The sequence below is a fragment of the Anopheles darlingi genome, chromosome 3 (genome assembly GCF_943734745.1).
Source record: "Anopheles darlingi chromosome 3, idAnoDarlMG_H_01, whole genome shotgun sequence".
Taxonomy (NCBI): Eukaryota; Metazoa; Arthropoda; class Insecta; order Diptera; family Culicidae; genus Anopheles; species Anopheles darlingi.
The window spans coordinates 57863925-57889894 of record NC_064875.1 but is presented as its reverse complement, the minus strand read 5'-3'; the positions used below and the strand labels follow the sequence as shown (position 1 = coordinate 57889894).

Sequence of the window (25970 nt, the reverse complement as noted above, 5' to 3'; positions counted from 1 at the left end):
TTCTGCGTTTGAATTTGAAACTCGCCTACTTCGAACTGTCAGGATGAGCTTCCCGCTTTTTCGCGGTAACAAGAATATAGATTAGTGCCGACTATGACGAACAGAGAACGCTAGAGTATTGGGATTATTTTAAATAAAGCTCCAACAGTTTTTTTTTAAAAGCTCCAATGCGGATCACAGAACGATCGTTGAAGGTTTCCATGAATCGGAGCTCGAGCTCATTGCCTGCTTGCGGTACGCCCGTTGCTCCATTACACTTTGCATGGCCGGCTATAAAGAGGATACTGGCCTGATGGCGGCACCCTACCGAACCGATTTGCGTTAATGCGATCTTCACACTACAGCTGTGAAGTGTGATCTGCAGGCATCCCGCATCAGAGAATGGAATCAATTCGCGAGCAACACTGCAACCCGCTCTACCTCAGGCGCGCTCAATTGAATTGATGTCGTTTAGCGCGGCAATTGGTTTGAGTGGTACAGCTGACCGCCCCGTAGTTGGTTTGCGACGAATTCGGCAGTGTGCCGGTGGCGACCTTTGGCACACCGTGAAGATGACAATTCTGTTTCTGAACTGAACAGTATACGCCTCTGGTCATGGTTTGTCATTATAACGTTCCTCTTTATTACAGCTCCTGGCCAGTCATTTTCATAAAACATGCTACCTACAAAGACTTACTGTACTAACTAAGCACTAATTAAAGTATTCTAGCGGTACCTCGAATCTCCCTCTCTCTCTCAGCTCTCACTTCTTTCCGTCACAGTGGATATGCTTCACGATCCGGCTCACGAACTCTCCCAGCGTCTTCTCACGGTTTTTGCCCACCCCGACGATACTATCGTGACAGTGCTCCTCGTCCTCGTCGTAACTCATCGTGCACATGTTGGTGATCAAGCTGAAGGCGAAGCACGTCATACCGCAGTGCCGCGCCGTAATGATCTCGTGCACCGTCGACATCCCGATCGCATCAACGCCCAGCATCTTCAGCATGTTCACCTCGGCCACGGTTTCAAAGTTAGGCCCACCAAGACACGTGTACACACCCTCGCGCAGCTCATTCTCAATCCCGATCTGCCGCGCGATCTCCTTGGCCTTCTGGATCAATCGTGGTTCGTACGCTTTGCCCATTCCGAAAAATCGCGGCCCAAACCGCTCATCGTTCGGTCCCTGGAGGGGGTTGTTCCCAGCGAAGCCCATCAGATTGATGTGATCGCGGATCAGCATAATGTCCCCGACGCGATACTGTGAATTCGCACCACCGGCCGCATTCGTGGCGATCAGATGCGTGCAACCGATCAGATGCATCACGCGAACAGGCATCGAACACTAGAAGTTGAAAAACAAAACACACAAACACACAATTCATTGGCAGGTTATTTCCTCTGTACTGTTGGCTACTTCCGAGCCTCTATTAACATACCTTGGCCAATGGATAGCCCTCGTAGTGATGGAAGCGTCCCTGCATGCAGACAACCGGTACACCGGCCAAATAACCGAAGACGAGCCGACCGACATGGCCTGCTACGGTGGAGACAGGAAAGTGTGGAATCGTTTCGTAGTCGAAGCTGTCCACATCGGTCAACTGATCGGCCAGCGTGCCAAGTCCCGAGCCACAAATGATGCCCACCTTGGGGCGAAGCTCTGTACGTGCCAGCAGGTAATTAGCGATCTCCTTCAGCGTATCATAGGTGTACCTAAGGGAGAAGAAAAATTGAAAGAGAGATGGTGAGAAGGTCATTAAAGAAGGCGATGATGATGATGATGATGATGATGATGGACCTGTCATCCCAACCATCGGTTGATTGAAATTCATTCACCAAGACGGATCGTTGAACATTCTGAAGCGCAGCACAAAAGCACCTCGCACTCCAGCATTACGATCTCGTTACGAACAAAGCCGACGACAATCGAAGAAAAACCATTAAGGTGTCGGTGCTATCAGTGGAAACCCTCGGCGCTAGACGCCACATTGCGGTGACCCCGATGATCGAATCGAGCGGGGCGAGCCCACCGAAACCGCCGCCCAGTACTCTCTCTGTAGTCAATCGACAACAGGCCCCGTGACCCCATGTTTTCGCATCGTCGGTAAGGTGCAGCCGAGCGGAACCTTCTCGATCCTCACCGTCCCGCCGTCGCCGCCGCCGCCGCCGTTGTCTAGTCGACCGGTCGCCTGGACCCGGTCCCGGTTGATAAGCAGCTCGGACCGCGTGTTGTGTCCGACTGTCACCACCACGGCTGCGCGGCTGCGCCATACTTTGATTTGTGCATGTGACGCACCACACCGTTGTTGATAAGGAGGACGATCCTTAAACGGTGGTCGCTCGTTGATGGATCTCTCCGCCTGCGCGGGCTCTTCGCGATAAGCTTCCGCCAGGTCCCTTCCGATCGGTGTTGTTTTGTGTTACTTGCCTTTTTGGCGAGTACAGAAACAATTTCCAGCGCATCCGGTGAGCAGCAGGTGGTGAGACTCTCAGAGCTCTTTGATATTCTCACCTTTCGAGGATCAAGGGACTTCCGGTTCTAGATTCTTCAAATCATTAAACGATATGCAGCGAACGACTCGCCATACGGAAGACACAACCTAGGTGCCTTCCCTCCTATTCAATATGAAGCCAGCATTTCCTCCACCTGGTATGCGGATACCTAATATACTTTGCTCCAATTCCGATGCCGCATCCCTACTAGCCCAGTCGCACTTGCAGGTATTCTTCACCGGATCTAGTTTCAAGCCCGACACTTACCCAACATGCTCGGTACGCGGCATATTGAACGGTCCGGCCCCGGACTCCACACTCCGGTGGTGTGTGTCCGTACCGTTTCGAGTCCCATGGTGCTCCGGTACACCGGTATGGCCATTCGTCTGATGATGCCCATTGACGATGTGGTGCACACCGTTCGTGGTACCATTCTGAAGGCCACTGAATTTACTCATTTCGATTCGCCGGTTTTGTCCTTTTTTGTCCAAAAAAAAAACCAAGAAACTGCACTTCGGAACACGACGGAACACGTTTTGCGAATTCCGATTACTCAACAGCTGAAATTGGTTTGGTACATTCGCGCGATGACGAGCTATCACTGTGGTTCCGACTACCGGTTGTTGATGCGTGGAGCGTCAATTACGTCCACAGAACCGGCTTTTGCCTTTTTCCAGTTCGTCTGCACTTGTCCTGCACTTTGCGGACCTTTTCCAAAAACAAAAAAACCGAAGGCTCTCGAACACAAACCAGAGAATTTACTTCGTTGGCTTCGAGTGGTCCGTCCGTTCTTTCGTCCGTCCGCTCACTGTCACCTCTCGATTCGAACTGTGCGGCTCGCTGGGGCAGTTAGTAGCATAAAAGCTTTCATCAACTCCCCTTCCCCTGTCTTTAGCCCACCCCCTCTCCACCACCACGAGTGTTGCGGCCGAGCTTTGTCGAATTGGCGCCGAGTGGAGCACTGATTACGGTTTAACGGTCGTGCTGCGCCGGGTCTTGTTTACGCCGGCTCTTGTGCTCCTACTCCGTCTACCATCGACCAATGGACCTGCCAGCCTGAATGTTTGCGCTCGAGATGCAGAAGGAAGCGGCATTTACGACGACGACGACGACGACGACAACGATGACGATGACGACGGCTAATGGTTGTTGATTGCCCTGGGCCGGTTCGGTTCGGCCAAACGGAAGCCAATGGGCAGCAACGGTAGACACCAGAAAGGTGATGCCGGTCGGTCGCTCTCGGTTGGAGATGGAGCAATTAAATTGATTATGACAAGTGCAACACTTGCCACTGGGTCTGTTGTCCATATCCCGGAAACAGCATCGCACTCCCGCTGGCGATTCGCATTCCTGGCATTGCTGAACGCGTCACCAACTAGCAAATGGCAAGGGCCAGAACAAGCAGCCCAGAACAGAAAGGCACCGACCGTGGCACTCATTCTTCCTCGAGTGGAACCGCTCGGTGGTCATCGTTGGATAAGCAATGTTAAAAATCAACGTTCTGCGTCTGCTCGGTACGTATTGGCACGCGCCAAACCAACCGATCGATCGATCGATCGATGGCGTGCGCGCCAATGCATGAATCGCGCGATCGCGTGTAAGCCTCCGAAAAGGAGGAACCAGGAAAAGAATTGCTGTCCGCTCATAATCATTTCCTTCTGCTTGCGTTCTCCGATCGATCCGTTTGCTGTCCGTCGCGACGTTGCGTTCCGTTTGCGAATTGTGTTCGATTCTTTGTCCTCCTTGGTCGCACTTCACCACGCGACGGTTTTGTATTATTGTGGGCAGTAAATACGCATGATGATGGCTATTTAATAATGTAAACCAGTCCGACATTTTAAAATGGAGGGGGGAGGGGAGCATAGGTTGGAGTGTAGAACGGAGTAGCAAAACAACATGTTTTGTAGCACCATCTTGGCACCGATGAAGACGTCAATGGGTCTGCACCAGTGATGCAGGAGACAAATAAGCTCGGGCGATCGCTTGTACGCCTCGGCGCGCTTGGCTCGTTTGATAAGGGACAGCGAAGTAGTAGCTGTTGGTGAGGAGCTGGGAGACGGGGAGGTTGCAGGAAGCGGGTCAAGGATTCTTCGCCGTAAGGATGATGCGAAAAACATCCGCAGGCATCTGGCAAAGCTTAAGCGGCTACATTGTGGTTTAGTGCGCTTAGTATTCCCTAGTCCTAGTTTAATGCTTCAATGTTGGGGATTCATCCAGGGTATTTACAAACTCCAGTATCATTTAATCCGTATTCTAGTTTATGAAGGTATCCAAAGCTATCTAAAGCGTATCTAAAATGTTTCGATCATAGCTTGCTATGCCATGGCTATGATTGCGTGATGCAGAGTGTAGACTGATGATCAAACTACGTGAAGGTGAGTTAGAGTTTAGTGTACAGTTTGCATCAATTAACACACTCAACCAACATCACATGCTATCAGTGGACAGGTCCACATAAATAAAAGCACCTACAGACTCCTCGACCCCTTCTCTAGAGTGTAGCTAGCAAAACGAGCCCTTATGCACACTGTCAGTCACCGACCGAGTCGTTGTTTTTATCGGCCCGGCAACGCATTGATTAGACGAAGGTCGGGGCGAGTGCATTTTGAAAAACATGACCCCCCACGGGGGGGGTTGGTAGTGATAGGTACTATGCCAATTCGTCCAGTCTAGCAACCACCTCATGTATGGGACTCGATGATTTGTTTTGATCTCGATCTGATTTAGCTGATGTAACTTGTTTTCCTGCTTACAGCTTCACGTTTCTGGCGAAGGCGTGCAAATGTTTGCTTCCCGGCTGGACAATTCATTTTAGAAATAATCATCATGTTTCCGAGGACCTACTTCCTTATGTCCAGCTGATGTTAGCGAGCATATACCAGCTACAGCTGATGCTGGACACCACTGACGAGCTTTCCATCACAGACGAATAACAGCGTTCGTCTCTCTGTTTCCTGTTTCTTGTGCAACTTGCAAATTGTTGCCAAGCCCCTTTTCCAGCCAACAAGGGCGACAGAGCGAACGAGAGTATGTAATTTGCGCCTCCATCGCAGTGTAGTGGCCATGCTTTTAATTAAAATGACCATCATCATCGACCAGCCTCCACTACAGCGTGTCAATGCATGGATACAGCATCCGCAAAGGGTCAGTAAGAGTAGCACGAATTCAACGAGCACATGGTGGAAGCGTACTGATATACAGCACCGCTTCCCAATGATTGATAGCAATGAAGGGCCAATTGTGAAGCAGGTAATTGATTCAACCATACACACACGCACACACACTCGCGAGTACACAGCACTTGTGGTACACTTTTCACTATCCTTTCCCTCAGCAAGCCTCTAGGTCTAGGTCAGCAGAACGATATCTAAGCGGGATACTTACATTCGGCTCACACCGTGCTTGCTATCAATGAAGGCAGTCATTGTTGATGTACTGTACTGTACACTGTACTAGCGACTGGTTCTTGCGAGATATTCCAACTTATGCTCGAGATGAATCGTAGATCGAAGAAATCAGAGTGCGATCGTGCTGATAATCAACTGCACATTGAGGGCACTTTCTCGAACGATCGACTATTTATAAGAGGGCCACGGAAATCCGTTCCACTCATTTAGTTATGATTCGATGTTTTGCCATTTCGCCATTTCCCATCGGAACGCATCAAACTGAGGCGGCTACATGCGGGGGGTTGCCCTGCGTTACCAATTCCTGGCAAACGTGTTCGAATCAAAACAAAAACGCTCTGGTGTGGACGCGGAGTTCGCGTTGCTATCGACACTGGCGATCGATCGGTGATCGTACGAGGCGACGATGCAAAGGGAAAGATGCTCGTGACGTCAACGTACTACGTCAGCACATCAGCTTGATCCCTCTTTTGCTCCGCCTGTGTCTTGAGTCCAGCGTAGCGTAGAAAAGACGGTAGTGATAAGCCCATTTCACGGGATGTCGTCGACCACGGGTACCACGGTTGTTCGATCCGTTGCGAACACGTTGCCGTAGTCGCGCGACTTGTTTATGTTGACACTGGCCCGCCCCACCCACGACTCACGGCAATCCATCCCCGGGTGCCTCCGTGGTTCAAGGCGAAGCAGATTGTGGTGGACCTATGGACTGCTTCTGCTGAAGTTTCTGCGCGGCTAGAGCAGTGCGATGAGCTTCTAATTCTAATGCAGAGAGCAAAAACCGCCAGAGTCAAAGAAGCCAATCATGGGAACCATGATTGGAAAAGGCCTCTGAAAGCGTTATCAAATAGCTGGACTCTCGTGATTTTGCTCGACAATTCGTTGGCTTTCCTTTAACCATGGTTTTTTGCGTGCCATCTTGTTTGTCGCTTTTTATTTCCTAGGCAGGAAAGGAAGAAAAACATGTGACCGAACGCTAGAAAGTGTGATTACGGTTTTCATAGATTGTTTGCAAACACCCGAATCACGCGTTGATCACGCTGCAGCATGACGATTTAATCAAAATGTTGTTTCTCACGTTTCCTGCGTCTAAAGACCAGCGAGAGGAAGTTGCCATGTTGTCCCAGAACCTAGAAGATTATTGTGCCTATTGTGATTATAATAGCCTGTGGTCGAGTATTCCTGGAAATCGGACCGATCCTTTGGGGCCATGTTTTCCCGAAGTTTCCCCGCCATCAGGCAAACGATGCGTAATTGATTGTGTCTTGTCCCGCATCTGCATTGTGCAATGGTAGATGACGCGTGCAAGCAACAGCTTAATGGTTGATGGGTTTCTTTGCATCTCGTCTTATCAGTGGCGCATTAGTGTCGAACGTAACAAATTACCGTCCATGCTGCGATGGTTCTGCATGCTCGATTAACACAGGGTCATTGATAGTCGCTGGTACACACACAATTCGGCCATTAAGGACGGCTGTTGTGCCAGGATGTGCAAATAAATTTTAATTATTGCGAGTCTGTGCTCTTTTTCTTTTCCAAGAAGACGCATGTTCATCGATTATGTGACCTCAAGATCCCATTTTGGTCGTTGCTCGCTGCAGGTTGACGATCTCGAGCGACAGCCTTGAGCAGCCTGGCCAGGGCATTTCCCGGATTATCGGCTACAACGGCTAATGGTTTGAACGCAACGGTCGATGTAACGAATAAAAATGTGCGTCCATCGCTCTAAGCGGTTTCAAAGATGATAATTTACAGTTTGAAGGTAAGTCACAGTATTTCTTTCTTTACTATAATTTGTTGAGTAAAACGCAGTTTCATGAACCGCACAATCCAGCTTTTTTCGAAATATCGGCCGGACCGTGCAAACCTCGCGTGTCGTCAGGTGGCACGGTGGGATTTCTTCATCAGGACTAACTGCTCGACTCTTTTCTCTCGCTTCGCTGCTCGAAGTTTGGGAGGCATGGGCTACAACCCTGGACACTCGTAGTTCGAAGAAAAACAAACCCCGAAACAAAAAGAAAAGAAGCCGCATTTTCCGTGATATTTTCCAACAATTTTAGGCCAAAATTCCAAGCAACCGGCTGTGGCGGCATGGAGGAGGACTTTGAGCCGCTGGAACCGTCGATCCGGAACGTGATCGAACAGACATCCCTGAAGTGGGTGTTTGTGGGAGGAAAAGGCGGTGTTGGCAAAACGACCTGCTCCTGCAGTTTGGCGGTGCAGCTATCGCTGAAGCGAGAATCCGTGCTAATCATCTCCACCGATCCGGCCCACAACATCTCCGATGCGTTCGATCAGAAGTTCACCAAAGTGCCAACGAAGGTGAATGGGTTCGATAACCTGTTTGCGATGGAGATCGATCCGAACGTGGGACTGAGCGAACTGCCCGACGAGTACTTCGAGGGAGATTCCTCTCCGCTGAACGTGGGCAAAGGGGTTCTGCAGGAGGTGATCAGCACCTTGCCCGGAATCGACGAAGCCATGAGCTACGCCGAAGTCATGAAGTACGTAAACCGCTGGTTGGTGTCTCTGGAATACCGGTAATAACCCTGACTCTCTCTCTCACTTGTAGGTTGGTGAAGGCGATGAACTTCTCGGTTGTTGTGTTCGATACGGCCCCGACCGGTCACACGCTGCGACTGCTCTCGTTCCCACAGGTCGTGGAGAAGGGGCTCGGTAAGCTGCTGCGGCTCAAGATGAAGCTCTCGCCCATCATCTCCCAGATGGGAGCCCTGTTCGGGATGGCGGACTTTAACGGTGATACGATCGCGACGAAACTGGAGGAAATGTTAAGCATCATCCAGCAGGTTAACGAACAGTTTCACAATCCTGTAAGTGGCCTCACTATCGCCCGATAGTCGATGACTAGTAGCTTACGTTCTTTCCCCTCCCTCTCATTACGTTTTCAGCAACAAACGACCTTCGTGTGCGTTTGTATAGCAGAGTTTCTTTCGCTGTACGAAACGGAACGATTGGTGCAGGAACTGACCAAATGTGGCATCGATACGCACAACATCATCGTGAATCAGCTGCTGTTCCAGCGGAAGGGTCAGCAACCGTGTACCATGTGCTCGGCGCGCTGCAAGGTGCAGGCCAAGTATCTGGACCAGATTGCCGATCTGTATGAGGACTTCCACGTCACCCGGTTACCGCTGCTCGACGAGGAGGTGCGCGGGGTGGAAAAGGTGAAGAAATTCTCCAAAAATCTGCTGGTTCCTTACACGCCCGACACCGCAGCGCCAGCAGCACCAGCACCAGCGCCAGCTGAGTGATGACGAGCCAAGAGAGCGAAGCGTGCACAGAACGCTCTAGGAATGACGACGGCAACAGACCAGTATATAGGGCACGGGGGAACGCAGGGTTATTATCCGGGTATCAGTTCGTAGCGGGCTGCTGCGAAGAATGGCTTTATTTACGTGAAAAGGTGAAGTGCACCAGCGACCAGACACGGAGTCCGATTAGGTAGCAAGGATCAAGGAGTTCTTTTTTAGTTCATTTTTGTCGGTTTTTTTATTTTGTTTCCGCTTCCTTCCTTTCCATTATGAAATACAGAATCCAATTTGATTTGGTTTGCGGTTCAATCTAGCAATCAGTGAAAAATCGCATTTTGTTCATTATTTCCATTCCTACCGATCGTGGTAGGCTTCTGGCTTCTGAGTAACCCTAGTGACTCACGCAACCACACCGAGCTGTTTGCCTACTTCGATAAAGGCAGCAACGGCTCGATCGATTTCCTCCTCCGAATGAGCGGCCGACAGTTGTACCCGGATGCGGGCCTTACCCTTCGGTACAACGGGATAGCTAAACCCGATCACGTAAATACCCCGCTTCAGCATCTCATCGGCAAAGGTAGACGCGAGCCGTGCATCGCCCAGCATGACCGGGCTGATCGGATGATCCATGCCGGAGATCGTAAAGCCAGCCTTCGTCATCGCTTCCCGGAATCGGCGCGTATTACTCTGCACCTTGGCCGTTAGCGCACTGGAAGCCATCAGCATGTCGAGCACCTTGTACGCACTCGCGACAACCGGCGGTGGCAGTGAGTTCGAGAAGAGATAAGGCCGCGATCGTTGCCGTAAAAGATCGATCAATTCCCGGGGACCCGTCGTGTAGCCACCGGCCGCACCACCGAGTGCTTTCCCCAGAGTCGAGTTGATGATATCGCACCGGCCAAGCATACCGTAGAACTCCTCCGTACCACGTCCGGTCGGTCCGAAGAAACCGGTCGCATGGCAATCATCCACGAACGTGATCGCACCGTAACGATCGGCTAGTTCGAAAATCTCCGGCAATGGTGCCACATTACCGTCCATCGAGAACACGCCATCGGTTACGATCATCTTGACTCGGGCATCCGTCGTCCGTAATTTCTCCTCCAGATCCGCCATGTTGCGGTGCAGATAGCGAGCCTTCTTGGCCTTACACAACCGAATACCGTCAATGATGGAGGCATGATTAAGCTCATCTGAGAAGACGGCATCTTCGGGTGTAAGGACGGCCTCGAATATGCCAGCATTAGCGTCGAAGCAGGACGCGTACAGGATCGTATCCTCCCGCTCATGGAATGCCGTCAGCTTGTTCTCCAGCTGCTTGTGGATGTCCTGCGTACCGCAGATGAACCGGACCGAGCTGAGACCGGCCCCATACTCATCCAGGGCCTTCTTACCATAGTTAATCACATCACTGTTTGCCTGTTTGGGGAGCACACCGATATCAAGCGTAAGTAAGATGATCTATACCCTCTGGACGGATAGCTAGTTACCGAAAGTCCGAGGTAGTTGTTGGCGCAAAAGTTGAGGATCTTTCCCGTGCTGCCCTCAACACCGATCGCCGTGGCCTGGGGTGTGGTAATGATGCGCTCGCTCTTGTACGTACCGGCCTCCCGGATACCATCGAGCTGTTCCTGGATGATTTGTCGCAACTTCTGGTTACCGGCCGTACTGGCGGTACTGTAGAACACAAGTGGACCTATGGCGGGATGGATAAAGATAGACACGTTACAATTGCTCCTCCCAATTGCAATGACCGACGTCAGCTGACGCACGCTTGGTGTGTCCTTGAGGACTCGAGGATGTATTGGCGTCACTAGCACCAGAATGTCAATCATTCCCAACCGAATATATCGGACACGCGCTACAACCGCAGACAGACTGATGGATTGGGGTAGGGAAATTGACTTAAAATAGAATCGCTGATCGCTGACCGCTGACCGGCGCCATTTCGCATTACGCGACGCAGAAAAAAAAACTGCGAAGAGAACCATCCGCATACAGAGATATCATTTTATGGCTTCTATTGCTTCCAAGTTATCCAATCGCGACTCATCGCGGTGTCCATCGACCAATTTGGAATGTGGCCAAATGAAGTGAGTACCCCATGTGTGATGGACACAGGCAAAACCTGTTCCACTCGTTCTCCGTGTGCGAAATGCAATTCTCCCCGGTCTTACCTCGAACATTGTTGCAGTGTTGCAACAAGCTGCGCGTAAACTGCTGCACCGTTGCCATCTGGTTTAAGGCAGTGATGACCACGACAACGACGACGACGACGTGCGTTGGAAGTGTGACAAGTGTTTCTTCCTAATTGCTGTAAATGCAAATGAGCTGACGATGAATCGAAACCGAATGCGAGCTTATACCGTTCCGAAGAGCAAGTTTGTACTGACCAAAATGAATTCCACGCCACTGATCGACCGGCACGCGGTAATTTCTTTTGATTAGACCAGCGAAATTGGATCAATTTAGGAGTGGAGATGGAGACGCACCGGTACCGGCAGCACACGCGAGAATCGTTCAACCGCCACAAGCACACTATGGCGTGATCCGTTCACGGTGACCACTTTAGCATCGAATGTCCAGCCCCCCAATGCAGAGCGAGAGCAAAAAGGAGGGGGGAGGGGGGGTCTGCTAACAATGTTGTTTAGGATAGTGGACCAGGGGTGGATGCAAAAGGGCAGCAGGATCACCTAACTTGCGAGAGAGAGCATCTATCGTCATGCGTCGGTTTGGGAGCGGCCGCGTAACGCGACGTACGTTTTCCGTTGGAGATCACACGTTGCTGGTCGGTTGTTCGGTGGCAACCGTTGCCAAGCAGGTTGTTGCGGTTTAATGGAATAAAGTTTGGGAGAGAATAAGACCTCAACTGAGAGAAAGAGAGAGAAAGAGATTGAGGAGAATGCAAAAAGTGGATCTTAGGATTGGATATGCGGCTGCACAAACACACTTTCACAAGACAGGCCCCCACCAGTAGACAGTGCGTTGCATCGATGTTGTTTGATCAATCGATGCCAGCTTAGTAGAACCAGGTGGGTGTACTGGTTTAATTAACAAACAAGGATCCATTCTTAACATTGGCTTAGCTCGTATAATGATGTGTGATATTAATAAATTTTATTGGAAAAAGCAATGCAAAAACAATGCCAGGTTTGCTTTTAATTCGAAAGGATTTATTTTGGGGAAGGAGGGAAGGACGCAATCAGAATTTGATGTTGCTGGAATCTCATCGTCCTACCTGTGCCACCGAGCAGCATCGATCTCTCGTGTTACTATACGTATTTGTTGGTCTCTACCGGGGGGAAAAAAACGTGATTCTTGAGATCCGCTCCACACGGTTTTGTGTTTTTCTTCTTTTCTTGCTAAAAAGCAATCAACGAGTGGGTATAAGGTGGCAGAGCGTGTGTGTAAAGAGCGAATGAGCATAACCTGATAGCCAAGAACCTCTAGTAGCTAAACGTAACAAATATGGAAAAAGGCAAAAGGAAAAACCACACGGCACTGCGGCGCTCGCGTTGTTCGGTATCGCTTGTATATAACCATAATGCTAAAATAATTCAAATATAAAAGTTAAAAAAAAACTAAAATGATAAGTACAACCTGCTCTCTCACAAACAATAGTACCGGCGCAGTGTAGTGGCAGCGCTAGAACGTGGGCAATTTTGCTTCTGCTACCGAGAATCGAGATCGTGGTGCTGTATGAATGTGATTTACGCTTTTTGCCATTGATGTGATCGAGCGACCGTGTGATTGCTTAATGTCTAAGCCCTGTGCTTAACTCTTTTCGTCGTCGTCACCATCTCGTTAACAACCCAACAATCAATCTGGAGAGCGCAAAAATAAGCGAGCGAGCGCAAACACTAGAACTAAACAGCCTTAACCTAATAGCGGGAGCTGACCCAGGTTCCTCGGACCCCAATATAGTAAACGATACTTCCTCTTGGCAAAACCGAAGGCAGGTTCCTAACGATCAAAATGAAATCCCTGTCTACTGGACACTTAAATTAAAACAAACAACCTCCTGTGACGGTTCCTCATCAACCGAGGACGTTCACGGACGACTTTCTTGTGTACCTGTGTTACTTATCACTTGAAACGCACTCAGTGTTACCAACCATTCCGATCCCAAGGGGACAGGGACAGAGAACAGAGCTAATGGACAAGTCTTTAAAGAAGCATGACTTAGACGACGACCGCCGACCGTCCGTGTAGGTATGTGTGATGTGTGAGCGTAATAGGTGTCCTGCTTGTCCTAGCATGATGATCTCTGCCTCGTGTGGGGGCTTTTGACTCGTTGCCTCTAAAATATATTCAAATCTATACACATACATATATCTGTATATCTCTCTATCCTCGTGAAGGGATAATGCTGGTGCGTTTCTAAAAATTGTGTTGAGTTCCATCCCTCGTCGCGTCCCTCGGGGTCCTTCGGGGCCCATCTTTCACTCTCTCGCGCTCTTTCTCTCCCTCTCTAAATATCAGTAAATAGTAATAGCTACCTGTTCTTCTGCGCGATCACCATCGATCGATACCTTCCTGTTGCTCATCTTTACTTTGTCGAATCACTCCTTATCAGTGCCAGTCATTCCGTTGATGCCTGTGATGGACTGAGTTAAATTACAAAACCGAGAAAGGTACTAAAAGGGGAGCGGGATCATCTTACTATGCTTCCATGTTCTCCTGTGTTTGGTTTGGCATACGTTCTCATCATAACGAGCGAGGGGGAGGATTGAATCAAATTGATCGCGCTTCTATCTTCTTAGTTTCTAGTGTTCCTACATCTGTCTCACTACTACAGTGCAGACCGCACCGGTGTCAGGGGTTCTCTGTTCTGTGTAGTTTCATAAAGTGCGCGCAACAGCTACGTTACGGTTACGGGAGGTTTGCAAAGTGTTTAATAATGTTTTTTTGGAAAGTTTACTAGTGTTTTCTGCCATATTCTTGTTCGATGTTCTGTGTTCGATAATAATTGATAACTCATCCGTCGCTTCAGAAATGCGCTGTCGCTGGCGCCTTTTTTCTGCTGGCAAATTGGCTGGCTAATCTATCTGTATTTTTTGATTGACTGAATTCATTCCATTGTTTTCAACTATTCGGGGTTTGTTTTCTATTTCGGTTAATGTTTTCTTCAACGCGCCACACATTGCTTTTTATCATTAGCGCCCACGCAACCCCCCTCATCGTATAGCTGCAGCTCCGTGTTATCTTCCAAGGGGCATGGTCATGAATTTCCTTTTTCTATTCAGCTTCTTTTGTTTCAAAACTCTTCTGTTCCCCTAGAGACTACTCCTTACTCTTGCTTCATTCAAATATCTCGCCTTACTGCAGTAGCATTCCAGCTCACTTAATGTCAATTGAATTATTTAAAAACTTTGGTTTTCCATTCTCCCATTTCATTCAGCCAGCCCTGGCCACATCTCCTATCGGTCTTCCTAGTTTACATCGCGGAATCGAACATTGCGGCCCCTTTTTTGCTCATCGGTGCCCCTCCAGAAGCTACTTCTGCTGCTTTGACTTCGATTGTACCGGTTGGTTTCGCTGTTGTGACCGGTTGCATTACCGAGGTTCCCGTCAATGGATGAACTGGATCAACCGTAGTGCTACTAGGAGCATCGTTCGGTTTGATGGCCACCGATATCCTCTCCGCTTCGGCAATCGGTGGCTGATCTTCGAATATCTTCGACAATGCGGCTGGCATGTTTTCCTTCACCATCAGCAAAGCAACAGAACCATCGTTATAGATTGAACGATTTAACGCAAATGGCGCTTCCCTGTCTCAATCACTTACCTGATGTGTAGCGTTAACCAACCGCTGCTGCTCCTGCTCCTGTACTATCGGTGGCCGATGCATCGCTTGTTTCGATTCCTGGAGCTGCTGTATTTGATCCTGAAGCGCACCGAGCTTACCGTTGACCCCGTCCAGCTTGCTGTGATACTGTTGGCACTCTTCCTGTACCTTCGCGATCGTTCCGTGGAGACCGGTTGTTACGTTGGCCAGGGCGGCCAGCTGATCGTTGATCGTCTTCCGATCTGCCTCGAGACCGCTCATGTTGTTACGAATATCGAGCCAAACCGATTCGATCGATGACACCTCCGATGAGATGTTGACCGTGTTATCAATTAGTTGCTCAATACGCTTCGTATGGTTCGCCAGATCCGCCACCAGCCAGAGATTTTTCTGTCGCAGGGTCTGCAGCTCTCCCGTGACATTCTCCGCCAGTTTGTCCAACCGGCCCGTGAGCTGTTCACGTAGATCGGCAATCGTTTTCTCTAGATCCTGGGCTCCACTGCCACCGATGATACCGGAACCGGCTGAAGTGTTCTGCAGTCGACCGAATAGATTCTAAAAAGGTGACACACAGGATATCGTTATTGAATACGCGTGCAAACATCCAGCGTGTGGCACGAAAAGTAGCACACTCACCTGTATATCATTAAGCGTTTTGTTCAGCTGCTTCTGATCATCCTGGATGGTTGAGATCTGCGTTTCGAGTACGGTGATGCGTGATTTCGACTCGCCAATGTTCGAACCCAAATCGGCGACATTCGCCGTTAGGCGATTGAACTGTGTCTCTTGGGAGTTTTCCTTTTTCTTCTCCAACACTTCACGGAATTGTTTCAACTAGAAGAGAAAGGACACGAAGAGATACATCATAGAAAGACAACCTTTACCTATAGCAGATTAACTGCATACTTACATCCTCATGGAAGCTGGTTAGCCTCTGCTGCATATCGCGCAATTTCCCATTGAGTGCGGTTTGGTTTTGCTCCAGATTCTTGGACGTCTCGTGCCACTTCTGTAAAGCTTCCGGTACATTTTGACTAGTGGCAGACACTGCAAAAACCGAAGACCATCCGATGCCATTAGATATGTGTCCAGTCGAGAAGAAGCAGAGAAGAGAAAGATAATAATGGAAGAGAACCGGAATTAATTTCGTTAATTATCCCAGCCCAAATGACCCAAACTGACCCCCCGGGTAGGGCAAAAACAAGCACCACGGCAAGCAGATCATAAATTTGGCCACCTTCAATTGCTGCTGCCCTACCCCGGCCGAACTAGCCGAACTAATCCTAAAATAGATAGCACCTTCTCTCCTCCACCCCGAAAAAAGGACAGGGAATATGGTCAACTAAACAAGCCTACCCAAGGGGCACTTCCGCGCGCACCTAGGACGACTTTGTGGCTTGTGGTTTCGGTGTGGTGGCAACCATCCCAGACCATGTTAGGCCGGTGTAGCTTAGTGCTTTTCCCTGCTTTTAATTGCCCATGCTCTCTGTTACCGGCCGGCGGGCCGGTAATTGAAAGGATAATCGGTTCTAACTAAATAACGCGTTAGCGTACGGCGTAGCTAAGCCCACCGCGGACCTCCTGTACTCGCCGGTGCTTTCGGAGGCGTCCATCATCGCACAAAAAGGAAGATTTATGGGGATAGCTTTCGCTCGTTTTGCCTCGAGCGCGGTGGCTTTGAATCGTTTGATGTGGTCTATTCCCGTTTCGACCCTGATGACCCTCGCTCGCGGAGGAAGTAATGCAGGCAATTTATGGCCGCGTGTCCGAGTGCCACGTTTGTCTTTCTTCGAAAGCACACCAACACCATCACCTTAAACGCAGAACGTTTTAAAATGAAAAGATTGTTTCCCATGCCAGGCCGAAAGGACTTGTTCGTCTTTGGCGTTGCGTCCTTCTCTAGTGGATCCCTTTGCTTCTGGCAGAAACTCATTCGTCCCGTCTCGAGACATTTGATAAATGTTGCGGACCCCGAAGGGTTCCTTTTTTTAGTTTCGCCTCGCCAAATTGCCATGTAAGGCGGTGGCCAGACTAGCACAAGATGATTTACGGTTCCGCAACATGACTATGATGGATGAAATCCAGTTCAAAGTTGGTCTGCAGCCAGCTGTGCGTCTTTGGTATTAATTAATTAACTTTCGCTTGAACGTGATTGAAAAAAGGTAATAATAAAACTACTAGACCCATCCTCGCTAGACAACGTTTATCGTGTTTTAGCTTATCACTCCACTCGGCGCATGGGTGGAACATCAAAAGTGTCCATTAGGAACAAGGGACATCTCAAGCCATGTGACGAGGACAAGGAATAAAGTAAATAAAAACAAATTCTGGGTCCTTTCCAAGACACAAACGGTCATGTTACGCAAATAAGGTTCGGTTTCGCTCGGTTTGGTGCACGCTATTGATCTTATTGAGCAAGAAAACCAAATTTTGCAAAATCCGAACTCCGAAGGACTTTGTTCATTGGTTTGTGGTCTTAGCAGGGACGAACGAGAGTTCGGACTGCGGTGGCAACCAACTTTTCTGAAACCCCCTTTCTCGGTAGGGACGATAGGATGAAGATGCGCCAAAGCGCAAGGTTGCTACATCAAAAAAGGAACCCTTTTTGCTTGGCTGAATGAATTCAATGTTTCTAGATCGATAAAATGTTTTATGGAGCTCCGATCTGTGTCCTCGCCAGTTGCTGGCTGTCTTTGGATGATAAGAGAGTGCCCCCTTACACGGAGTCATCAAACATTCGATTAATTTAAAGCACATAAGCTGCGACTATTGATTGTTCAGTTGGACGCTGCAGCAGCAGACGTTAGGCGACAATCAGTCTCGGGAGTATTTGCGTAGTATTGATTGATTAGCCAATGGATCAGCCTATCCCAGGGACATTGAAAAAACACACACCTTGCTCGATGCGAATACGGTACTGTGATATCTGCTGCCGGATATCGAAGTACAGCCAGTACATGAAGCCAAGCGAGATGAAGATGCAGGACACGAACAGGAGTGGACCGCACGTACGCAGACAGGAGAACCGTTTCGATCGGCACCGGGACTGTGTGCGCACTTTTGGCTGCTGTATCAGTGGCCAGTATAGGAAGGAAAGAAGAAAATAGGAACCATTGATAGACTGCTGAAGGTCGGCTACGGTAGCTGTCGATGGCGGTACTACAGACCCATGAGTAGTCTTCCTGCTCGTCGGTCGAATTCGATAGGAGCTGATCGTGCGAAGCGACTCCATTGCTGGCGATATGCCGACCACTGCCTTTCGATCCTTTCGCTAGCGAATGGGCAACGAGTGCGTCCAGTTCGCGCCGTTTGCGCATCTTCTTCCCGCCAACCCGCATCGGTACGGCCACATGGTGCCCCACCGATTCCATCTCAAGCTGTGGTGGTTCGTCGAACGTCACTCGATAGTGAACCGGCGACTGCTGATGATGATGGAGCGCTTGGTGGTTGTGGTGGTGATGATGATGGTTATATGCGGGCGGATCGTCGTAGTGCGGCAGATGGTGATGGTAGGTGGCCACCGGTCGATGCGACGTTCGTGCACTCCGAATGATGCCGGTTGGTCGAAGTTCCGATAGCTCACCGTAGTGCTCGGCGTAATCGTCGTCTTCGTCACCGTCGTCCTCGTCCGCTTCTTCCTCCTCTTCTTCTTTCGCGTGATCGTCTTCGCTGAGCGCGATCTCTTCCGCTTCCTGCTCCGCGTTCTCGTCACCGTTGACGCGTCGATGCTTGCCGTGGCGACCGATGGCTGCCCGCGTTGGCCAACCGGCGTGCACCCGCAGATCCGTGGCTTCCGTGTGCACTATCGGCACGGGACAGAAGCGCTCGTACAGCCAACCGGTACTACGGACGTGAGCCAACCGCTTCGGGGGCGCTATCGTCCCAGCTCGAATCGCATTACCCTTCACTAAAACCCCCAAACTTCACACTTTTGGCTCGTAGGGCACTTGGATTTTAGAACACTTTTTAGTACACTGTAAAACTTGTTGAAACACAGCGCCGCAGTGAAATGTTTGTTGATAACTAGGAATGGGTTTACGATAAAACGAGCAAACAGTGAATCACCTGAACAATGTCTAGGGCATCTAAATGCTAGCGATTTATTCTTGATTTAATGATTTCAAAAGCGACACTCTAACACTGCCATGTAACCATCATTGCTCCCAAATCGCTACACGCGCAACAAATTTGCACGCGATATTCGTGAAATGTAAATCCTATTCTGGCTCCTCCCAGCAGGCAACGGTAAACACAGCATCCCAGGAGACGAAAATTCTCGATCGCTGGCAAATTGAATTTACCGTCCCAGGCAAACACGCTCCATGTGATGTTTTCCATGTGCGTTCTTCCGTTTGTTTAAGGACAATTTTCACACTGCGAGTCCGCGCATTGCCAGCCAACAAAGTCTCTTTGTAACCAAATCTTTGCTGCATAGAATCGGAATATACGATGGCAGTTAGAGCAGACAACACGAAGAGACAAGTAGGACAAATCCCAACTGCATTCAAGTGAGTTTTCCCAAGGAAAATTTCGTACGGCTTGGAAAAGTTTTTGCGTTCTTTTTGTACTCCCGTAGCCGAGGAAATCAATAAAGCTCTTCCCTTTTCCAGAGACCATTCTTCATCCCGAAATGCACACCACGGAAGGCAGAGCATTCTTTGACCACGACCACCACGGGGGATTTCAATATTCGTATAAGTTACGACGCCCGGATAACGGAAAAGGCCAGAGAGTCCAGAGTCCTTCCGGGACGGAACCGTGCCTTAATACAATTTATCCGCCATCCTCCGGTATGCTAATGTGTGTTGCTTTATCGAATAAAAGGTAACAGTTTTTCCCTTTCCTAGATCCCATTAGCCACCCTGGAACGACAATCACGAGCGCCAAAGCACGATTGCCCCCGCAACTAATGGATCACCATGTCAAGGTCACGTTTATTTGGCGGGTGTGAGCAAACGTTTTATAGTGTTTCCAACAAACACCCCAAAAACACAGTGGATCTACTAATGCTACGTGGCTGCGGATCGGAAGTGAGCGATTAACGGACCAACGATGCGCTGCACCCGACGTGTACTAATCGGTCTAATCTCCTCGCCAACTGTGGGTGGCTGATTTGGGGAAGGTTCAAAGGGTTTACGGGAATCCCTGGAAGAACCTGGAAAGGCCCCGGAAGTAACACTCACACACACGTGTTAGACGATGCGGATAAAATAACAAATATCTGGGGGTCCCGGGGCAGTTTTGTCTTTCAGTTTTCCTTTTTGGCAACCTTTTCCAAAAGCGGTTGCCCAGTTGCGCACGGCACACACCAGGAGTTCGGGATGTTCTCGTAAATAAATTGCTATTTCTCTTGCTACGGTATTGCTGGCGTCAGCAGCAGTGTATTGCAGAGCGTGTTAAAGGATATCACGCGCGTCACCGTCCGTGGCGGCCGACTCCGTATACACACAAAGTCCCCATGGGCCCTCGTCTCCCTGTCTCTCTCTTTCTATCTCGCTCTGTTGTGGTATGAATGTCCATCCAAAGGAAATGAAATTAGAATTATGCAAATGGAGAAGGAGAAGGAGAAGGAGGCGAGAAGGTAAGCAACACTATCACCTAGCTGGCTATTCTCGCCGGTGTGCTACTGTGTACGCGGTGTCCTAAAGGCACACAGAGGCCCGGTGGTATGATGGTGGAAGCATGAAACCACTCGAAAAACCACATCTAAATTCAAATGTCAACCCCAGCGAACGGTGCCCGATTATTGTTGCAGAGCGTGTGGCATGACCACTTTGACAAGGTGTCTCCTCGCTCTCCCCTGTGGACCGTGAGGTGGTTGTATGCCCGATCCTGACTGCCATTTATTCGTGTGCCGGAATCATAGCAAAGGATTTATGGCCAGGTGGGCGACCGGACGAGCGGGCGCGCGAAATGCTACATTTGCCAGCATGAAGCTTCGTTTCGATTGATGTCCTGCCGCCCAAATGCCGAGCCACGTGGTGGCGTGCTAGCTAGCTTGGTTTGAAGATGGATGTGCTTCGTTTTAGTGCTGCTGATATCCGGAGCATGGCTATTGCGTTTAAGTAGTTTAGCGTTTCTTGTGGGCCACCTCTGATCATCTTAGTAGCCGGTGCCGGAAGTGATATAAAGTTCAAGGGTAAAGGTTTTCCCTCGGAGCGTTGCCGCAAAGTGGATTTCGAGTCTTAATGGAAATTCATTACGGACCGAGGGAAACACCGGCCACATAATCCTCCAAAAGAAACGTCGATCGGTACCTTCCACTAACAAGGTGGTTTAAAGGAGAAGCAGATTCCAGCATTACCTGCTTGCTGCTACTAAAGAATTTAATGGTTTTGACTCCCTTGGTTGTGGTAGTCAAAAGGAAAAGCATGACTAACCAAGGTACTTTATCACACTTACAACACTTACAGTGTGTTATGGTGCGTCATTTGTATTGGTATCTTGTAGAATGTGATAACACAGGAGTATCAACTGGCGAAGAAGGAGCATCATTCCTGTCCTTACTTTTAATCCAAATCAAAACGTTTGATAAAACGTGATTGAAGTGCCTAACATGTAAGACACATTGTTTAAAACAAGTGGCACACATATTGTATGCTTGATAACAAAGGCATAACAACACGAATCAGAAAATAATTGCTGATCCGTAGCATAAAGCGACATCGGAAAAAGGTACATACAATTATTCATACTTATGGACCATTCGCCGATGCTGGTCTCATTTGCCGTGAAACCACAGGCCACGCTGCTGCTGCTAGTGCCAGTGTTGCTGTTTCGCTTCATCAGCAAATCATCAGCCCCGTATCAACGCGACCAAAACCACAAAAACCAAATGGCACAATCAACAACACCCAAACATACGCGCCTCTATCCACCACGCCGCTACGTATCCAGGAGAATCGACTGTTTGGGGTCATGTACGGCCACCGTCGCCTATCGCCGTCATCACCTCCGGAAGGGGCTGCATAATTCAGAATAATCTCCAAATCAATTTGCAAACAATATTTGCTTCCGTCTGGCAGACGGCCATCACCAAGGGTTCGGTTCTCACTTGCCCCTAGACAATTCGCTTTTCTCCATAACCAGGCACGTTTCAAGGTCTTCTTCCGATCCGGGAAGCATCATTTCTCGCCTTCTCTCGGTTACATATGCTGTACTGCTCGGGGGCACCTGATACTATCGTCTGGAATGGTATGGAATGGTATGGAATGGCATGGAATGCGAACGGAATAGAGAAGAGCATACTGCCACCGATGCCAATGGTATGCTGTCATTCAAAGGAATGTCCATATCCTGACACACATCGCTCGTGTCGTAGCAAGCGTGTCCTTCGAGAAGATTTCGAACATTTTCTTTACCATTTTACTACCCGCTTGCTATGATCGTATGGCGTGCTGTCGTAAGGAAGAACCACACTCATGTTACAGCAAAGTGGGCTGGCAGTAGGCTTGAGCTCTCCCTCAATAGGGCCCCTGGGGGAGTGCATTAGGGACGCACTGAACGGTGATAACGTGGCGAGGTCATACACACGCGTGCGTGGACGCAAAAGACTACAATCTTAGATGCTGCAGGGACACAATAGAACACACAGATTAATACCAGTAATGGTTTGGCGGCTCGATGCTGGCAAAGGCTGTATTCTCGCATCTACCCTTCTGCATCCAACACTGATAATTAATCAACACGACCATCAGAGTCTAGGCTCGCGGCAATCTAAAGAATTTCATTCACCACGCCGAAACAAAAGTACAACCTCATCGCAGATATTAGTGTTACGTCGAGAGGAGGGTGCCGTGTTGTGCGCGCTTTTCGCGGACACGATGCTCCATTCTTGCTCTCGCAAAGGACGCGCTGCTGCTGCTGCTGCTGTCGCTGGTACGGTCTCTCGCTCTTGCGCCGAGGCTGTTTAGGAAAATTCGCAGGATTACAACCGCAAAAGGATGAGAGAACATTATGCGTGCTCGAGCATTCAGCGCTCGATGAAGGGGACACCGCGTCGACAGCGTGAGCATGAGTCGGAAAGAGACAAGAACGCAACGCCGTATGGTCGACGAGCTCCGGTCGGATAGCTGGCTAGCTTTCTGAAGGATACCAAGCAAAAGCTTGCCCCACAAGGACGAACAACCTCAATGGCCCAGCGGTAAAGAGAATGTGGAGATGCTCATAAAATGCGTTCCTCCTGTTCCTACTCCTGTGTGGCGGGCTCACTCGTCGTGAACGCCATTCGGTGGATTGGGGAGGGGGCCGCCTTCCATTGTGGAAAACACGAGAAAGGAAGTGAGTATAATAGTGCGGCAGGATGTCGATGAAAATATAATGATCCTGGATGATTTTCCTCTTTTTTCGGTTTTCTGTTTGCTCAAGGACTCTCCTGGCCGTTTGCGGGGCGTAAGCGGCGGACGATGCTTTCGGCGTTTTGCTTATTGTTCCGCTGTTATTATCGTACGCTCGATGGCGTACTGTGATGGCTCTCATTCCGGGTTTTACTGCCTTATACTGCGGGCATTTCGAAACACACTGGCCTCTCCACTCACAGACACACACACACACATACATACACAAGCGCGCGGAAATGCACGCTCGTTATGCCTCCTTATACTTAATGGGCCCTCATCCACTGCCACGATTAGCCTGACACACACGATACACCCACGAGCACCGTGAAGTAATCAATTTTCACCGCCACTTCCTGCACCATTCACCACCATTCGGACCGATTGGGCAGAGGACAATCCATCGGATTCCAACGGGAAACGGAAATTTGTCATATCCTTCGGGAATCACACAAGCAGTAGACACAGGCAGCACACAGGTGCCACGACGGTAACCGGGGGCAACCAACGATTTTAAAACGCCTGGAGCCTCGGTGTCCTGCCCTGCTGTTCCTAACTGGTCTCCTAGTTTTCACTTGATTATTCCATGTTTCAGTCAGCTTACATCGCGAAAGGCCGTTGTCCTTCAGCTCCCAATGAACGAAGGGAACTTTCAGGGAAATCGAACCAAATGGGATACAGGTACCGCGCGATTGACGCAAAAGAAGCCCGCAAGCGCAACTACAGATCGCTTCCGAACTCAAGCACACACTGTGGGGTGCGCGCATACGTCGGTTGAGTTTTCCAAGGGAAATTTTCCGCCCGCGCTCAGTGAGAGCGAGTAAGTGAGAACACCCAAGTGCGTGGACGCCAGAAAAGGTGTTGCCGAAAGGGAGGTGGTGGAACCACTGCGCACGAGTGAGTGCAAGAGGTTCTGTCCTGCTGCTCTGGAGGAGCGTATCTCTGGCATGGCAGGAGAAAACTCGCTCGGGAATTTTCTCACCGCGTCAAGGATGTTTGGAGCGAGGTTTTCCACCAGTTCTGCTCACTGCTATATCCCTCTTACTCTTACTGAGAGTAAAACGTGCGTTCAGGCATTGCGACAGTTTTGTGCTCTCGCGCAATTTAGCAACGAAGAAGATGGGAAATATTCGCGGGAAAAACAAAGCAAGACACACTGAAGATGCCACAGATGAGAAGGACGTGAGCTGGCTGAGATGCGGAGAAGTGCGGGCCATGACGACCGCAGAAAGCCGTAGCAACCGGATCGATGATGTCGGTGGTGATGGCATTTCCCCGGCATTTCCACCAGCATTCTGGCATTCGTTATGCGATGATCGTTTTAGTTCACGTTCGGAATTGAAATTTGGGATCCCTCGAATGTTAGTGCACTGATTCAGATGGAAGGTGCTATCTAGGTGCTTATTCGGCTCACGAGCATTAAAAGAAACCCACGAGATAAAAAGAACCGTTCGACCTACCTTTCTGGAGCGCAAGTTCTAGACGGCGGTTCTCCCCGTGGATGACGGAGGTAACGTAGGAAATGATGAACAGCCACAGTACGGTCATGGCGACCGCCAGCCAGATGCTGAAGTTGCGGCAATCCATCTGGTTTCCTCGACCGGTCATTCCACTGACGCTCTCTTCGTCTCCCCGGTAGGATGATGTGCGGGCACGCGTTTTTCTAAAAATATAGGAAACAGTTTAGAGGTGGATTGGCCAGATGGTGCAATGGAATTCCCCACGATTCCCGAACACTTACCTACGCACTTTCCGTTTTCGCTGTGATAACACTTCCGGCAGCTCGAGATCGGAGAGGCTCTTCGAGTCCTCGGACAGCTGCAAAAGCTTGAACGATTCGTTCTTCTGGTTCCCGTTCATCTTCGACGTATTGCTATTCATGGCCGGAATACATTTGCTATGGAAGCACGATAAGGCGGCACACCGGTAGAGCCGGCTAGCAGCACCGTCGTCAAGCTAATCCTAGACAAGATAATGCAACACCTTATCACAGTACTTGGCACCACGCACATCCACGGTGGAGATGGCTTAGTGTTGGAAGGCAAGGTAAAGGACACTGAGCAGGACAGATGGGGCCAAGTCGGGCGCCCAGTTATAAAGAAAAGGAAGCGACAGAACTGGCCACCGTCATAAGCCGAAGGACATCGTGGTCGGGACCGCCTGCGGGTGTTCTACTCCGTCGTTCTGGATGTCCCACCGAGTGACTTCAAGATACTCGAGTTTGTGCCTTATTTTATGTAACGTCGAAACACCGGAGCGGAACAGTTGATTCCAGGATTCACTTATTTTCGTATTTCTATTGCGACGGCGATAATTTTTACAAAAAGGACGATCACAAAAAGCCAGCAAGAAAAAGGCGAACAAAACAAAAAATATTGGTGTGCTTAAGCGGAATTTGCACCGAGCAGAAAAATAGTGCTCGAGTTTTTCCATCTCGAGCAGATCACTATGGAGCCAAAAAGGTCAAAATCAAAATTGGAAACATTGATGGATGGATCAGATGGAGCACATTTTAAATTTTCACCTTGTTCCGTGAAGCCTGATCCTTTCAATAACATCCTGCGAAAGTTTTTGACCAATCGAAACAGAAATCATACAAATACGGATTTTTCAAAATCGACATACACATCGCAAAGATTCATTCGCGGGACTCCAAGGGTCCCACAAAAATCCTAGGAAAAGAATTGGTAACATCTCA

General features: G+C 49.5%; 4 protein-coding genes and 1 long non-coding RNA gene across 9 annotated transcripts; 2 read left to right on the top strand and 3 right to left on the bottom strand.

The window, feature by feature from the left end:
• Nucleotides 1–592: 592 nt before the first annotated feature.
• LOC125957614 (purine nucleoside phosphorylase) lies at nt 593–6031 on the bottom strand. Of its 2 annotated transcripts, none has more exons than XM_049690452.1 (3): nt 5857–6031; nt 1419–1692; nt 593–1324 (listed from the first exon to the last, which is right to left on the bottom strand). In XM_049690452.1, exons 1-3 carry the CDS (start codon nt 5895–5897, stop codon nt 743–745), a joined length of 897 nt encoding a protein of 298 aa, XP_049546409.1. In that variant the 5' UTR covers nt 5898–6031; the 3' UTR covers nt 593–742. The 2 variants fall into 2 exon arrangements, with proteins under 2 accessions (XP_049546409.1, XP_049546408.1); XM_049690451.1 differs by lacking the exon at nt 5857–6031 and adding an exon at nt 2740–3315.
• Nucleotides 6032–7816: 1785 nt separating this feature from the next.
• LOC125957616 (ATPase ASNA1 homolog) lies at nt 7817–9465 on the top strand. The gene is made up of 3 exons (XM_049690453.1): nt 7817–8380; nt 8449–8707; nt 8786–9465. Exons 1-3 carry the CDS (start codon nt 7968–7970, stop codon nt 9146–9148), a joined length of 1035 nt encoding a protein of 344 aa, XP_049546410.1. The 5' UTR covers nt 7817–7967; the 3' UTR covers nt 9149–9465.
• An 82-nt stretch (nt 9466–9547) lies between these two features.
• Nucleotides 9548–12058, bottom strand: LOC125957610 (2-amino-3-ketobutyrate coenzyme A ligase, mitochondrial). The gene is made up of 4 exons (XM_049690446.1): nt 11542–12058; nt 11326–11462; nt 10639–10844; nt 9548–10567 (listed from the first exon to the last, which is right to left on the bottom strand). Exons 2-4 carry the CDS (start codon nt 11381–11383, stop codon nt 9548–9550), a joined length of 1284 nt encoding a protein of 427 aa, XP_049546403.1. The 5' UTR covers nt 11384–11462; nt 11542–12058.
• Nucleotides 12059–12248: 190 nt separating this feature from the next.
• LOC125957607 (uncharacterized) lies at nt 12249–25779 on the bottom strand. 3 transcript variants are annotated; one of them, XM_049690438.1, is made up of 7 exons: nt 23877–24714; nt 18104–18959; nt 17832–18003; nt 15847–15983; nt 15573–15770; nt 14937–15491; nt 12249–14852 (listed from the first exon to the last, which is right to left on the bottom strand). In XM_049690438.1, exons 2-7 carry the CDS (start codon nt 18305–18307, stop codon nt 14586–14588), a joined length of 1533 nt encoding a protein of 510 aa, XP_049546395.1. In that variant the 5' UTR covers nt 18308–18959; nt 23877–24714; the 3' UTR covers nt 12249–14585. The 3 variants fall into 3 exon arrangements, with proteins under 3 accessions (XP_049546395.1, XP_049546396.1, XP_049546397.1); XM_049690439.1 differs by having other exon boundaries at nt 17832–18000; XM_049690440.1 differs by lacking the exons at nt 17832–18003; nt 18104–18959; nt 23877–24714 and adding exons at nt 24733–24935; nt 25014–25779.
• On the top strand, nt 19082–20409 carry LOC125957628 (uncharacterized). Of its 2 annotated transcripts, XR_007469239.1 has the most exons (4): nt 19082–19181; nt 19298–19444; nt 19547–19726; nt 19784–20409. It is a non-coding gene; the product is annotated as an uncharacterized LOC125957628 (long non-coding RNA). The 2 variants fall into 2 exon arrangements; XR_007469238.1 differs by having other exon boundaries at nt 19082–19444.
• Nucleotides 25780–25970: the final 191 nt, after the last annotated feature.

Coding starts and splice junctions, on each gene's coding strand:
- LOC125957616 (XM_049690453.1), top strand. CDS start 7,968: ATGGAGGAGGACTTTGAGCCGCTGGAACCGTCGATCCGGAACGTGATC. Junction 8,381..8,448: donor AGCTACGCCGAAGTCATGAA/GTACGTAAACCG, acceptor TCTCACTTGTAG/GTTGGTGAAGGCGATGAACT. Junction 8,708..8,785: donor ACGAACAGTTTCACAATCCT/GTAAGTGGCCTC, acceptor TTACGTTTTCAG/CAACAAACGACCTTCGTGTG.
- LOC125957614 (XM_049690451.1), bottom strand. CDS start 2,930: ATGAGTAAATTCAGTGGCCTTCAGAATGGTACCACGAACGGTGTGCAC. Junction 1,693..2,739: donor CCGCGTACCGAGCATGTTGG/GTAAGTGTCGGG, acceptor CTTCTCCCTTAG/GTACACCTATGATACGCTGA. Junction 1,325..1,418: donor AGGGCTATCCATTGGCCAAG/GTATGTTAATAG, acceptor TTCAACTTCTAG/TGTTCGATGCCTGTTCGCGT.
- LOC125957607 (XM_049690438.1), bottom strand. CDS start 18,307: ATGGAATCGGTGGGGCACCATGTGGCCGTACCGATGCGGGTTGGCGGG. Junction 15,984..17,831: donor CCGTATTCGCATCGAGCAAG/GTGTGTGTTTTT, acceptor CGGTTTTTGCAG/TGTCTGCCACTAGTCAAAAT. Junction 15,492..15,572: donor AAACGCTTAATGATATACAG/GTGAGTGTGCTA, acceptor TCACCTTTTTAG/AATCTATTCGGTCGACTGCA.
- LOC125957610 (XM_049690446.1), bottom strand. CDS start 11,383: ATGGCAACGGTGCAGCAGTTTACGCGCAGCTTGTTGCAACACTGCAAC. Junction 10,845..11,325: donor ACACTGCAACAATGTTCGAG/GTAAGACCGGGG, acceptor ATCCCGCCATAG/GTCCACTTGTGTTCTACAGT. Junction 10,568..10,638: donor ACAACTACCTCGGACTTTCG/GTAACTAGCTAT, acceptor CTCCCCAAACAG/GCAAACAGTGATGTGATTAA.